The 16,077-nt window shown below is 36.2% G+C and overlaps 2 protein-coding genes across 4 annotated transcripts in view; one reads left to right on the forward strand and one right to left on the reverse strand.

Annotated features, from left to right (window-relative positions):
- Positions 1-16,077, reverse strand: part of LOC116171693 (cardioacceleratory peptide receptor) — a gene marked incomplete at its 5' end in the record, with an annotated part of 76,744 nt that overhangs the window by 18,196 nt on the left and 42,471 nt on the right. For both annotated transcript variants that reach the window (XM_031488663.1, XM_031488664.1), the window contains 1 exon segment: positions 7,209-7,344. In XM_031488663.1, the coding sequence (XP_031344523.1) occupies positions 7,209-7,344 (136 nt within the window).
- LOC116171694 lies at positions 3,023-4,511 on the forward strand. Of its 2 annotated transcripts, XM_031488665.1 has the most exons (3): positions 3,025-3,222; positions 3,269-3,615; positions 3,672-4,511. In XM_031488665.1, the coding sequence occupies exons 2-3, from the start codon at positions 3,291-3,293 to the stop codon at positions 4,421-4,423; spliced, it is 1,077 nt and encodes a 358-aa protein (XP_031344525.1). In that variant the 5' UTR covers positions 3,025-3,222; positions 3,269-3,290; the 3' UTR covers positions 4,424-4,511. The 2 variants fall into 2 exon arrangements, with proteins under 2 accessions (XP_031344526.1, XP_031344525.1); XM_031488666.1 differs by having other exon boundaries at positions 3,023-3,615.

Consider the following 16,077-nt stretch of genomic DNA (forward strand, 5'->3'; position numbering starts at 1 on the left):
CGAGCCAGTGTTGAGATATCTTCAACAACTCCCGTACAAAATTTAATTGGCACAAAAACTGTTGCCTGCCGATGAGCCACGTCTATTTCATAGAAGTGGCTGCAGATCACAGCAAAAGATCGTCATGAGCGATGAATTCCATTTCACGATACAAGGAACCGTAAAAAACCAAAATTGCCATTGCTATGCCACTGAGAATCCTCCAAACCCGTTCGAAGTAGTCTTTTCATCACCCAACAGTTACGACTGCGGTGTTTGTGCTAAGTGGTAATAACGACTTCACTGGTTTCAACAAGACGGCGCTCCAGCACACACAAGGTAAGAATTATTGCTATAAAAATCTCTACAATTTTTGAGCTGATATTTATAAATTTCATTTGTCGACTATAAAGGTCAAAAATTAAGAATCATTTATCGAATTCGTTTCTATTACTGGCCCATTTTTAGCGCATTTTCCAACTCATGTACATAAGTTTTGTAATCAATTTATCAGATTTTGCAGCCAGGGAAGAAGGAAGAAGGGAGTCAATTAATATTTTGATATTTCAGCGCCGTTAATTATTTATTAAGGATTTTAGATTCCCATAATAAGCGAACACCAGGATAGAAACGAGTTCCAAATCGCTATCAGTCTTGCAGACATGCCGGGATCTAGATAGCAGGGCTAGTGCGATATCGCCGATGTAAATAAAATTCCAACTATCAATAGGAGTTAATTGGATTAATGAGTATTGATGTTGAAGGCGAATAATTGGGTAAGCATAGGTACTTAATGAATTACGTCGTCTTAATGGGTTGTAGAAAAAACCGGCAGGCGGCGTTCAAAGTTATCTCAAAACGAGCGCCCTTCGAAGAGGAGTAGTTCGATGCCTATCTTATACTTTTCCGATAACTACAGGCCGAGTAATTAATTAAAAACTAAATTAATTTGCATCGCTTTCGCAGCGAATACAGTGAGGAGCTGGAATTTCCATGTTCCACTTCTTCCAAATGGGGTGTTCTTTAAATACTGAATTTTGGATTGCCCTTTTGCCATTTTTTCGTGCCGCAAGTTTAATGTTTTTGCATTTGTAATTGCCGAAGTAATCTTTTGCATTTTACGTGCCGTAAGTCTATTATCTCTTGCCTTTTTACCGTCACTAAATACTCTTTGATCTTTTTTGGGTCGAGCGGGTTTAAATGAAATTCTTAAATATGTGCTGTTGATATCTGCGTTTATTGCAATGAGATTTAATCGAAAGTTATGTAAAATTTTTTGAACCTAAAGGTCAATTCACACTATAGTTCAGGTCACGCTCCGCTCAAGTCGCGGGAAAATGCTATTTCAATAGCAATCTCCACATTTGACGGTCATATCCCGGTCAGAACATGTTGATAAGAGATACACGCTATAATTGACCGGACCGTGATATGACTGTGACGTGACCGATAATGTGAATCGCCCTTAAGACCCTATAATGAGGCTACTATTTAAGGAAATGGGTTGCTGTCATTACATTAGACGAGTTTAAAGTGCGCAGTTGCTATGGCTTCACCCCAGAAACGGTCGTTGAGTCCGGCTTCAATTAACATGCACCGAGCCATCTCTACTAGATACAAGTTTTTACGTTTCGCAGTGCCATTTTGTTGTGGCAAATACGGCGCGATTAACTGACCCACAATATTATTTCAAAAATCGTTTAAACTTTTTGCCTGTGTACTTGCCTCCGTTATCTGAGCGAAGTATCTTCGGATTTTTACCGAATTTGGTCTCTCGACGTACTCGCGTAGCTTGTCTAACGTTTCCGACTATCAATTCAGGATGTAAACGACTGTATACTTGCCGAAGAGCGCTGCAGACAGAATCCAAACATCCGGAAGTGCCAGTACACCGGCTGCGAATGCCCAGTCGGTCAATTCGTCATCAGTTTTCTTCTTTCGTTTTATTCTGCTTACTTTCATTCCATTTCTTCAATTTTTCGCAACTTTTTTCTTGTGATCCCGTTTTTTACAAAAAAAAACCACTGTCACTGTTTCCACCATTCGCACGATTCGCCATTTCTTGCCTCTCGTCAATCAATTTCCCTTTTACGCAATCCAGGGTGAAATCTGCATCCGACGGCGCTTCTAGGGCAGTGACCAAAGCTCCGTACTCCTCTGGAACTGCGTTTTGATGCATTCCATTCATCCTTTCCACCAGGTCTGTCAGCGTCGTGAAGTGTGGCTCCATATCACCGTTGTGCTCAAAACGAAGATAACACATTTTCCGCATCAGAGATATTTTCGTAATCTGCGTGTTTTTTTACATGAAAGTTAAAATTACTCCTAGCATCCATAGCTGTTTGAGCTTTGCGAATATGAATCACCCGGTTGTCCGCTTATGCAATATTTCGACTTCCACTCTGCCGTAACTGGCTACGGTTTCGCATTGCTGACAGCCTCCAAACATTTATCCTTCGTTTTCAGCTCCAATTGTCATAGAAGCATTCAACTTGCAAAAGAACACCAGTTTTTCATTCATGTCGGTTTGTGCAATATTTTATATCATACTGAACGTAGAAAACTTTTGTCCAGACTTATGTACCCACTGCCTACCACAGTCTCGCCATTCTTCGTCTCTTTTTGCACTATTTGATGAGATCGTTGATTTCTTGTTGAAACTAGCTTAGGGCAACCCTTAACACACGTTTTCTCTATAGTATTTTATGACGTTAAAGGCAGTTGATTTTGCAATACTAAAGCTTCGGCAACCTCACGAACGGTTTTAACTTGGCAACACTTATTTACAAGTAGTTAACGTAAACAAATAATTTCGTCCAACATACTAACAAATTCTGGAAATATTCTATTCATTCCCATTTATAGCAGCAATTTTTATATACCTCTAAATACCGTATGAATAGGTGATTTTTTTTCTGACCTGAACTCTACAGCGGCGCCATAAACGAAATCTCTCCAAAATTCTCCTCTAGATTAATCCCTACCCATCTTTTTTGATCTACCGGGTGAATCATTAGAACTGAGGACAGTTTGAATTTCGCGCGTACAATTCTAGTGTTTTTTACGTGATTGAATTGGCGATGATATATTTTTAGTTATTTTACTACTTCATATTAGTCACCAGTGCCGTCGTTATTTCGTTAATTTGTTGTTGTTTTTAATTTACTTTTGCAAACTGTATTATCAACGTTCTTAAAAACAGTTCTTTTCAGAGCTACGCTGTAAATTCAAGAGTTTGTTGAAGTAAGTAATTAAGTAACGGTTAAATCACACTAATTTGCATTTGTAGGTTAAAAAAACCCTTCTTGAGGATGCCCTTCACACAAGAACAAGATGCCTTTATTTTGAAGGCTCATTTTCGAAGTGCTGTACGTAATGAGGATGGAACATGGTCATATTCGTTCCGGTCCTGTCGAGAGCAATTTATGGAAGAGTATCCCGATGTTATTATTTCTTATAAAGCATTTGCCAATCATAAGACACGAATTGTGGACCGATTTGAAAACAAGAATTGCATTTGTAAAGAAAAACATACCGGTCGTCCATTACTACGAAACGATGAAGTGGTCCAAGATGTCAGACAACGAATGGAGGCGAGTCCCAAAAAGTCAATCCGTCAGTTAAGTGCCCAAGCTGGTAAGTGGTACACGTAGAATGAATTTATACCTACTAACTTTATTTTCGAATTACAGGAGTGTCTTATTCAACATGCCAACGAATTTTACATAAAGATCTACGTATGCACCCGTACCGGGTTTCTGTTTTGCAACAACTCCATGGTCTTGATTATGAGAATCGACGTAATTATTGTGATTGGTTTACTAACAATTTAAATAACAACGACGTTTTAAATGTAACTTTTATGACTGATGAAGCATGGTTTCATCTATCTGGATATATTAATAGCCAAAATTACCGAACGTGGGCAACCGAAAATCCTTATAATTTTGAAGAGACTAGTTTACATCCTTTAAAAGTTGGAATATGGGTCGGAATGTCTAGAAGACGTATCATAGGTCCCATTTTTTTCAACGATACTATTACGGCAGAAAGATATCGCACACAAATATTGGATACCTTTTTAAATCAACTTCACGACGACGAAATAAGGGAAGGATATTTTCAACAGGATGGAGCTACAGCACATACTGCACGGGCTACACTCCAGTACTTGGAACAATTTTATGACAATCGTTTAATTAGCAAAGGATTATGGCCTCCTCGTTCTCCTGATCTAACTCCGTTAGATTTTTTCCTATTTCCCACATTAAAAAACAACGTTTTTCGAAACCGTCTCCATACTCTTGATGAACTACGAGCAGCAATTATTGAGGAACTAGAAAGAATTTCACCTGAAACTCTGGAGAAAGTGTTTGACAATATGAAGCGTAGAGTGGAATTGTGCCGTGAACACAATGGTGGACATTTTGAGCAATTTTTATAGTTCATTTAATACAATTTTAATATCGTGACTGTGCTTAGTGCAAATGTAAAATTTGTTGTAAAAAGGGAGACTTATTTGTAAATTAAAAATAAATTATTACCCTTGGAAAGTGATTCTACATACACCACTGGAATTAGACAAATGATATTCTGTTATTACCAACCTTTAAAATTTTTAGTTTTGCGGGACATTCAAACTGTCCTCAGTTCTAATGAATCACCCGGTACAAAACACTCACTAAAATGGCGCCGAGGAATTAAGTTAGCCATCTTTACTCAAGAATTAATACAATCAGTTGCCTGACCTATGAATTACCAGGAAGCTAGGGCCATAATTTGATTTCTTATTATTATTTGAGCGGATATTTATATATGAGTTTACTGTTTCTTAAGAACTGAGGCGTATAAGATCAAAACCGGACATGTCACATGATTATGGTTTATTTTCCAAAAAACGGAATAATCTATCCAGTGGATTCGAAACATAAAAATTCTTGGTTTGAGTTGCAGATCTACCCAAAAACCCAAAAAATGATACTTACTCAAGAAACAATAAAAATATTTTGATTATTAAATGAGTTATTATTTATTAATCAATTTAATTAGGGTTTGGCCGAATTTGCACCCCAAATGTGGACATGTCTGGTTCTGAAACTAAATATGACGGATTTTTGAGTTACAATACCTATGCTTATTTTTTCAGTAAAAAAAAACTAACGCAATTGCAACATAATCAAAAATTTATTAAATGAAAATAAATTTTATATAAAAAAAAAGCACAAAAAAGGGGCCACGCCACTTATATGCAAGAAACTTCCTCAATAAATTCATGATCACATGACACAATGCCGGAACGTTATTGGTTCAAATGGACATGTCCGTTTTTGCATCAGAATGTCATGGGACATGTCCGCTTTTGAATCTAATGGCAATTTTCAAGCCTGATTTTAATAGGAAATGTACGGATTTGCAACTAAACTGACTTCATTTTATTATAAAACACGCCTCAATGTACAAAACGTATATCTCACTTCATTTTGTTAAAATATGTGACATGTCCGGTTTTGATCCTATACGCCTCAATTCTAGATTTCGTCATATGATTGAAGCGTAGTGAGTGGATATTAAACTAGTAGACTAAAGACTATTGGTCCACGGAATATCCGAAATTTTCTACAAAATATGTCTATCAATTTTCCTAATTGTGGGTTTTCATCCGATAATCACGGAACGTTATCGATCTTATTCCAGTATTGCGTAGCGGTGATCTCTTGATTAAAATGCAACAAGGCAGGATTGCTTGACATCTGAGGTGATTTAAAAGACAATTTTTCTCGAAAAAAAAGTATGAAAAAACGGATAATTCCCAATTTCAGTCTTCGAAACGGATTCAAACACGAGTAATTCAAGATTGTCCGGCCTAGATCGTAAAAGAAACATTCAAGTGTTATTATGCTGTTTTTTTTCAAATCTTTTAATCTCACTTTGGCTGGGCTGGCTGGCTGGTCGGCTGGCTGGCAGCAAATGTGGGCGCGTAGAAGAACTCTTACAGAAAGGCAACGGGTGTACGTGTATCTACAAGGCCGTGTAATTTGTAAACCTTGGGGACAGGGCTACATGATGTGGGCTTGGCGACATCTGGGCGTCGTCCTCGAGCGTAGTATACCACCGTGAAGGTTTTTCAGTTTTTTCCTATCTTCTACTACAGTTTTGGTCCGATTCGTTTCAAATTGGTGTCGTCGGAAAGATGTTGTAAACGCGCACAACTCCTGCGTGGCGGAATTTTGTTTTTTGGCCTAGGGGCAAAATTAACGACCTTTTGCATGGCGCGCGCGCGCGTCTTCGAGAGGTAGTCAACTTCGGGCACCTTTTACCTTCCGTTGCGAATTCTGTCACGCGTTTTAACGTTTCGTAAATCTCGAATGAATAGAAGCTCGAAATGAGAAGTGCCCCCCAAAAATTAAGTACTATCTTGTGGAAGGTTTTTAGCGAGATCCACCAAAATGTCTGCACCGAAAAAGGAAATGTGGTAATCTAACTGATGGTGGAGAAAAATCCTTGCGGGTGAAACGTCGGACCGTCAAAGGGAATCCGACTCTTTTAAAGTCAAAAGTGGCTAATAGAATACTGATCTGCCACACAAAAATGCCAAGTGCTGAGGACTTTGAAATTTTTTTCTCCTTTAGGTCCAGGGAATTACGAAAAGCAGGCTAGTTTAGTGCCACCATGGACATTTTCTGTATAATTTCATGCAGCCACACTAACAATTAATACTAAATCAATTTACGGATACAAATCACAAAACAAACGTCTTAATCTATACCTGAAAGACATCCCTCAAATGTCGATAAACTCCAATGCTGTTAAAATCGCAATAGGAATTAGTCCTTTAACGACCAGGAAAATTACAATTTCCCTTCAAGTGTTAGTTTCGTTCTAATTTAGAAATCGTGTAATCTGCGTTAGCTTTGAAAAACGACAGTATTACCCATAAACCTTTCCATTACACTTCTAATTTCGCTTAATTTGATATTAAAGAATTTAATACCGGCCATTTGATATGAAATATTCTGCGAAAATTACCCTTTGTTGAATTTAATTTACCTTTTAAAGTCGGAAGATGAGATTGCTTTCTTTAGATGAAATTTCCTTCTGTCCTCACTTTGTTTCTTAAGTATACAGTTATGCGATGGAAATGCGAATTTTTTCTCGGAAAAATCCAATGGCGCGAATAGTCGCGTTTTCCACGCAAAGTTTGATAATTGAAATGTAAATTGGGAACTTACCGGCAATTGCGAGTTGACGAATAAAGAAGTTCATTCTAGACTTTCTGCTCTTACTAACGAGAAGGGTTACCAAGACCGCCGAGTTTCCCAATACTATCATTGTAAACAGCACCCAAAGCACCGTAAACTGCTCAGTCTGTAACAAACAAAGCAAATAGATTCAAATTAGCGTAGACGATAATTACTGTGGCTGTACGATTATATTACACGACGAATGTAAAATGGAAAAGTTTGATAACCTGTAATAAACGTAAAACGCGCGTCCAATAAAGCCATCGCCGTAGACGCGATAAATGTAATAATTAAACGAAACAACTTCACTGTAAAATATTGATTACGTGTGAATGACTTTTGTTTGTGTATCCGGAAGGTTCGAAGACATTTGAACGATCTCAACTGCAAACTCCTAACGATATTTCGTTCAATTGATTTTGCATAGTTTTGCACCAATTGCCGCGGAATACCCAAGCAATGCAATTACTGTAGTCAATGACGCTTGAATTTAATTGTAAGGTATATTAGTAGTAATCAACGTAAACGTTAACATTTAATTCAATCCCATTCAATACGTTGAAGGGTTATTTAAAAGATTGATTACTTCAGCTTCTCGTTGAAGGCTCTGTTTTGGTGTCAGTGAGGGAAATTCTCATAACTCCGAAACAACTCTTAACATCGTTGTAATCAACTTTTTATAATTCGATGGTGGTCCTTCCCACTCATCAGTCAATTTGGCTAAATTGAGCAATCCATTAAAATTAAAAGTAATTATACTAAGGGGACAAATAAGAGAAAATCATTTTAAATCCACACTTAACAGTCCTGCGATATTATACGGTCTCGTCCCAAACTTGATTTTAATGCAAATTTTTAGCGCATTTTAAAAAAAAATCACTATGACTGGCTGTCCGGCTGGCAGAGATCTCAGTAATTACAATAGCTAGACTTCAAATTTTCACTAAAATCTTACTGGTATAGTGTAGATGTGCAGGCTCTAGTTTATTTTAAGTTATGTTACATGTGCAATTTGCTAATAAAATACTGATATTTCAAACCAAACCAAATGAGAAGTGACATGGACCCTCCGGATGGTTTATACTTTATGTGACCAAGATTACAGAGCGACCTTTCCCAGTATGTATATCAAAGAATATTTTTTCTGTCTTCCAACAACTAGTAAGGAAGTACTGAATACTATCAATAGCTTATCATTAAACTATGCGGGTCACTCTGTAATTGGACGTAAGCCTGTTGAGGGCCTAGAACAAGAGAGACAATAAATAAATAAATAAGGGCTTGTGTTAAAATTACGAGATGTATTACTGCAATTTGAAGCATTTGAACAGTTTCTAAACGTTTTAGAACAAAACTAATAAATTTTTTTTGCGGGAGGGCTAGGGTGGAACATGACATGCAACCACCTCCACGTAGTGAGTTCTGGGTTGTTTCCTTAAAAAATAAACAAGCTAAGGCCTGCATTTAATTTTACATTTTCAAGAAATTCGTTTTTGTATAATTTTCAACGTCATTTCGGCAGCCAAAGACATGCTCCTAAAATTTTCAGATTTTTTTGGTGACTTGACAACTCAAAAGACATCGTTTGAACACCCAGGGTACACAATTATCGGAAATTGTTAATTTTATGCTTACTTTCGCTCCGCCCTACTATTGAGGGCCCAGAACAAGAGAGGGATAATAAATAAATAAAATCAATAAATAAATCTAGGATTGGTAGTAAGAATCACGCTAACCAAAACAAAATTGATACATCGCCATCTTGAAATAATTCGCCATTGTTGGCGTTTACTCAGTAATTGAACGAGGGGTCATTCTCAAATTTGGAAAAATTAGATAGATTGACTCTCCAAGCGAGTGGGTATTAACTAAATCGCGAGAGACGTTTAATTAAAGAGTAGGTACTTAATATTGTCGAAGTTATAACTAACACTGTAGATATTTACAACAATAAACTTAGTTAAATCAATTACGTTGCGTGAGACGTTTTGAAAATCATCTTTTGCTACATGCGCAGAATATAAAAATTCTGGTACAAGAAGGGAAGTTTCAACCCTTCATTGCAACAAAGGCCTCTGCAAAATTATATGAGTGCAAAAGTCGAAGTAAAAGTGGAAGGATCCGAAGAATTTCGCGCTCTAAAAAACCTGAAGATTCGAATGGTGGGTTTATTCAATCATTATTATCATTAGTTCACTATCCTTGCATCATTAAGTTGAAATAGCCAATAAAAACAGTTAGTTAGTGACGCATAATAAACCTTTGCTTCTATTGGGTATTTTTTAATAATATAATCATAATCATGATCATGCTCTTAATCATAATCGTAATCGTGGTCGCGGTCGTGATCGTAAACGTAATCATAAATTATTATCATATTCAAAATATTTGTCCAACAACGATGGTAAGATAATACTAATAGTAAAATAAGGGTTGTGGAATGTGGGCGTACCATTAAATATTAGTAATCAACTATTTTAGATATACTGCAACAAAAATAGGTAAATAACCCCAATTTTTTTTATTTGTAAAAGATACAGGGTACTGTACGACACATTCTATAACATGCACAGGATATCTCACTTTCATAGCGAGTTTATTAAGGAAAACAGCAAATTGCGTTTGAAAAGTGTGTAATAAAATGAAAATTAACAAAAGACTAATTGCTTTGACTCCTGAAATAATAATGATTTATGTAGGATGTTTTTTTAGGTGATGCCTAATGTTATAACAACTCCATTCTTGCTCTAAATCTACATTGCACAATGTACATCAAATGTACTCTGCATAAAAATCTTATATACATGTGACTGAACTGAACGGAACAATTATATAACCGGTAAACTTACAAACAACAAACGAATGCGATGATATATCTGTTTCAAAACTTGACATCCGTGGTAAATTAAACAAGAACAAATAAGCTTATAATTATGCCACTCTCTTCTACTGAACTGCACGACAACATACCAACTCTGAAACGCTAACTACCTCGTCAAAATTTTCAAGCCTATGTAACGCCTTTATTCTGTGATATGCAAATTGTCAATCTGATACTGTGAAACAAGAAGCTTTATGTTCGTAACGTGTTCATACACATTAACTTTTAACGGTGTGGTGTTGGAGATGAAAGACCTTTTCGCCCCTTGCAAGCGAGAATGGAATTGCTGAAACGTAAAATGCACATTCTCACAAATTGAGCAGTCAAAGCGCTGGAAGTTGAAATTTTAACAACTTGTGCAGCGATAATTTTATATACTGCTTTCTTATAGAAGTCGAAGTAGGTTATCCATCCGTTATGCTATTTTCCCCATACGAACTTTATTGCTGTAAAACTTAATTGCGCGCGCATTATGCAATTTTAGTTTGCACATTTATCAAAGTTTTACCGGACCGTTTTGTTTTATTTTTCGTGTGCTCGATATGTGCACGCCAGAAATCTAACTCGCAATTGGTGTAATTGGGGTTAATGGAACTAGTAAGGACGAAATTTGACAACTTTCAGGATTACAAGATCAATGTCCTAAATTTCCTATGATTTGGAACAAAATATAAACGAGTGAAACCCCCTTTGGGATATGTGAAATGCAACAAGTGCAAATCAAGGTAATTCTTGCTTTCAAACCGAAAGCTTACAGCGTTTAAAATTGTAATACCTATATATTAGATAACTGCTACTTTCCTTCGAACCACTTAATTAAACCCTATAAGCTGCAAAGGACAATTACCACATCGTTCGAAAGATCTAGTTATAGTTTTACAACCGCAATAATGAGAGGTTAGTCTGCATGTAGAAAAGTTGCCTGAATAGCAACTCCCATTTTAAATTGATTCGCCCTCATAAATGGTGGGAATGCTCTTGAAACATATGATGGTGATGATGATGATGCTGATGATGATGATGGTGATGATGTTTTGATAGGAAATAGATTTACAAATCACGATCGAAATAGCAGAGTGCGACATCTATGAAAAAAGGTCGAAACCTCTTCATACACTTATTATAAAATTCTTCTCACACTTCGCTTCAAGTTCGTGACCAAGTCTTCTCAAATTCATTGTTTCGTTCGAATACATCAATTCTCCTTCATGTTGCTTTAACTATCTTTTTCTTCAGTATTTCGTTCTGAAATTTACCTCAAAGTTTACGGCAAATTTTTCTCAATTTCGCCTCAAATTTCCCCATTTTTCTTAATTTCCTTTAGTTCCCTTTAGTTGTTGATATCCTAGAGATCTTCTTTCAAAAGTCGCGTCAGACTTCTGTATAAATTTTCCTCGTGTATCTTTCATTTTCCCTCAGTCAAATCCATCTCAAGTTCATTGAATCTTTTATTCGTAAGTTACTCAAGGTCTTTAAACTGCTGTCGAATCAGACGTGTATTGTTGTTGTAAAGATTAACTGAATTGCGATTTCTTGCACGCTATTTGAGTTACTTTAACAATCAAAAAGATACGTAACTAGAGGAACGGAATATTACCAGTCTCCCAACTATTTGCAATGCACTACCACTAGCGGTCTCACTGTTATTTGGAATCGAGGATACAAGCAAAGGATTGTATCAAAAGATAAAACAGTTTCTAGATAAAAAGGGGGAATTCAAATCACATAAGAGCGGATTGAGTGCAATCAACTCGCTAGGTTCATAGATGTCAGTTACAGTTTCGACAACAAAACGCTTTCGTAAGTTTGTGACAGGTGGCCGCTTAGCGGTTTTCAATTTTTAATTTGTATTTTGTTCAACATATGAGCATTTACACATATACCGCTTCATAGCAAACATTAACAAGAGTATGTCTGGCGATAACAAGCGATAACAGATTACAGTTTAGCAGATTAGCGGTTTAACTACAAGTACGAATACTATTAGTGGAGCGACCTCTTAAATGTCAAGTACGTCGTAGAGAAACATTTAAACAAATAACAAAAAAGTCAACTGTACCATTCAAGTGATCCATTCGATATTTCTAAAGGAATCTGGATTTTCCAAAGAAATATCAATTTGTTACCAGAAGATAATATACCCCACGTCAACACCTGTAAGTTATTTTAAATTTCTTGAATTGTATAAAATAGTGGTCGGGTATCTTTAGGAATTTGCAGAAGGAATTTTGTTTGAAGTAATTTTAATATTCCTAAAGGAATCGACCCTTGAAATTGACCTGCATGAAACAAAATTGCATTGTTATTTGATAAGAATTGATTCCAAACAAAGGATATTTGGTTATTTGTGTCATTGATTGGAAAATTGCTTTTAATTCCAGTGATACCATCACTTTGGTTGGATTAAAATTTTGTTTAGCCTCCAGAGGTGTGTATATTTTAAACAGGAGAATGTACCAGTAATTGATTATAGGGCAAAATGAAGTTTAGATAAAAATCAGATTTAGCATGAACACGTTTCCGCCTCTTTTTTATTCGACGACTCCTCATATTGCTTTTGGATACAATCGAATTGTAATTGCTAAATTTGTTTGAATAGTCATTTAACAATTATAGCTCTGTTATTTTCGGTGGAATCTTGTTTTGGAATTGATAATTTCCCTGACTGCAAGTTGATCCTTTTTTTTTGTTTGGTGAAAGTTTGGTGCTTCAGAGTAAATAGCGCTTTTGCTCCCTTGTACTAAAAATAACTATTAACCTCCAGTTACGGTTTAAAACGTCGAAAATCTTGATTTCATTAATAACTAGCTCTTTTTCGTTTCATTTTTGATAAAAGAGTTAAAATATGAAAAAATCGTCAGTTCTCAACCCCTATACTGCAACAACTACTTCATCTAATTGTTGGTGGGTGTACAATACGCCAGAGTTTTTCCGAAAATATTACAAGCATGCGAGTAAGGGATTAAAGTACTTACTCGTAATACTCATCCACTTGAAAGAATTTCAGGCGTTATTGGAAAACTTTTTACGATAGCGAAACGTGATGAGATAAAACTTTATCCAATTAATCCTTGTTCCTCGTCACTTTAAGGTGTCATATAACCAAAAGTCATATACTCGGCAGCGCAAAAAATAATTTTAAATAAAAGCTCTATATTGTCGAGCAGTTTAAGTTTGCGAAGGTCAGCCGAGGCAATTCCAAATCAACCTCCGGCGAGGAATAAAGCGCCGAGTTGAAATAGTCTGTGCTGATAAAAGTCGTAATTCTTTTTGTCAACGTAGTTTACTAGCTTTCATAAAAGGATCGGTGGTGGCAATGAACTGGAAATAAATTCAGCTAAAGATTTGCTATAAAATTCGGTGTCCGCTTTCAAAGTCTCGCGTTGCCCGTAATTGATTAATGTTGACAAAGCGCTGAATTAATGTCGTTACATTAATTTTACCCCCTAAAAGCGACGAGAGCTTATTTCCTTTCATTTATCATAAATTTGAGTGTGGGGTGTCGTGCGGGGCCGTTTGTTATACATAGACACTATCCTTCGGGAAAGGACTCGACTTTCTCCTCTCGGAACAAGAACACAAGTCCTATCAACATGCGGCAACATCATTTAGATTCCTAAAAGCTCCACAAATACATCCGACCGCAGATACGTCTTTTGTGTATTTCCATAAAGTTTATTTTTTTACTTCCGTTTTTATTTTTAATAAAATTTCTATTAATTCGTAAGAATCTTGACGGAAACACTCATTGCTGGTGTTGCCTAATGATAGATGGCGTAGCTACCCATCCACTTTGAAAAGAATCGGTTTATTGCAACATACTAGCATGTGACACTTATTGCTACAGTGGTAGCACTTACTATTGGGCCGAATGAAAAGTTAATTTGTTGATTTTAATTCACTGACTATTGCGTTATAGTCACATGATCTTCTTCATGGCCATCATTCACTTTTTATATTTGACTTGTGCGCCTTTGAGAGGGTGGTTTTAAATAAAGCGCGACCTAGCGGCCTTGAATAATGCTAACTTAATTAATTCATGAAATTCATGGCATATTTTGATGGCCGTCCCTCTTCCCCTTATTTTATTACACAGAAAAAGAATTGTACTGATCCAATGACGTTAATTATCTGATTTTCAGCCGAAAGACCATTTTTAATCGTTTGGATTCGTGCGTGAGATTGAAATTGCCATTCGAATTACCATGTTTAGTTGGGGACAATTAACGCTGAACGTTCAGTACGTGACAAATTGGTGGAAAAGTTGTGATTTTGTTAATGAAAAATAAGTACGCCCTTTAACATGGAGAAAAATTCACAGCTGTAACTGAGCAACGCAAACACGCAGACGTGTCTAGAATTTCTATTGCGATGCGACAGATCTTTTCTATTGCTTCCATTACAATGTAAATTTATTGTCGAACTATCCTCCTACTCTGACATGAATTATGTAAGCGTGCAGCTCTAAATGACTTTTAAAAAACGCTCATTAGCATTGTCAAAGATAATGGAATTTATGAATAAGTGGCACAAAAAATAACATCCGAGCTAGATATTAGTGACTTTATTGCTTGAAATGGTTACAAATGCGTTTATAATGGGCCATCGCCCGATCCCACAAGTCCCACACTTCAATGTAGCGAACCATTAATTTTTGCCAATATCACAATTTATAACCCTTCTTGGTACGTTTTAACTGGTTGACGAAAAACGTGTGAGGAATTACTATTTTAAAGTTCAAAGGTAAAATCAAAGCAATTTCTTACAGAGTATATTTCAGTATTACAAGCTTTCTAAAGATCAAAGGAATCGTGTATTCTGATTGCTATATACCATACGTACCGGTAATACTTAGTAGATATAAAGGTGAGTGCTTTGAAGGCAAAAACGTTGTAGGCAGCAGATGAAGGTTAGTGTGGTAATTAGTCGCGCAATTGGTCGATACTTTCCGTTCCTGGTGGGCATTCGCATCTTCAGAAATCTTTTATGCAGTTTATTATTTTTGGGCCAGTTTCAAACATAATAATGTACAACAAACGCAGTCATAAAAAAACAAGAACTGCCATGTCTTTGTTGCCGATTTTAATTTTTAGAACTTTGAATGGATAATTGAAAAAAGCCCCATTGAGCTCGTTTTCACAACTACATTAAAGTTTTTCAGCCTAAGAACGAGTGTTCTATTGAAACTAAGCGTTGATCAAATGAAAATGTTACTTATAATTTAGTAACAAGAATAAATATCAATATAACCTACAGTTACATTTGAAAGATTTGTATTGGTATCGCAGACCACTTTCCAGAGACCGCTTCTGCAAGCAAATACATCCTGGCAGCCACGGACTATTTCAGGAAATGAAAATGTAGGATCCCACTTTGTATATACCGAGACCTTCGCAATTTTATCCATCTATCCTCTTGCATTTTCTGTTTGTCATCAAGTGTTTATCACATTTTTATATTGCTTTTGCATATAAAGGGGATTAAACCTCCCCTCTTTGAAATAGAATTTTAACTTCCTAAGTGAAACAATAGTTATTTACAAAAAAGTTCGGAAAATGACACAATACTGTCATTTAACGGACGAGTTTTGTATTAAGCTTTACCCTGAATCGTATTTTAGTATAAAATTTCAATTTTTATATTATAGAACTTTTGATTCATGTCAATCTGTCAGTGATGACAGGAATCATTTAATAGACATTTGGAAATGTCACAAATGCGACCGGTAAAGTGACGGTGCGGCCGGTAAAATGACAGGTGCGGCTAGTAAAGTGACAAGCGGCAGGAAATGTAATCTGCTCTGCCTCTGTCATGGACACTAAAATTTCCTGACAGAAAGTAGGCATGAAAATTAAGGTTTCAGGACGATTTTGGGTAAAATAATAATTAAATGACCAACGTTATTTACGGTGATTTATTTAAAATTCCTCCTTAATTTTTCTGAAACTTGCCTTCGAACCTAATAACAATATACAG

The sequence above is a fragment of the Photinus pyralis genome, unplaced genomic scaffold, assembly GCF_008802855.1.
Source record: "Photinus pyralis isolate 1611_PpyrPB1 unplaced genomic scaffold, Ppyr1.3 Ppyr1.4_LG5, whole genome shotgun sequence".
Classification (NCBI taxonomy): domain Eukaryota; kingdom Metazoa; phylum Arthropoda; class Insecta; order Coleoptera; family Lampyridae; genus Photinus; species Photinus pyralis.

Bases quoted from the DNA above. Each gene is read 5' to 3' on its own strand.
- LOC116171694 (XM_031488666.1), top strand. From the start codon at position 3,291: ATGCCCTTCACACAAGAACAAGATGCCTTTATTTTGAAGGCTCATTTT. The intron at 3,616-3,671 runs GTAAGTGGTACA...TTCGAATTACAG, and splicing joins TCAGTTAAGTGCCCAAGCTG to GAGTGTCTTATTCAACATGC.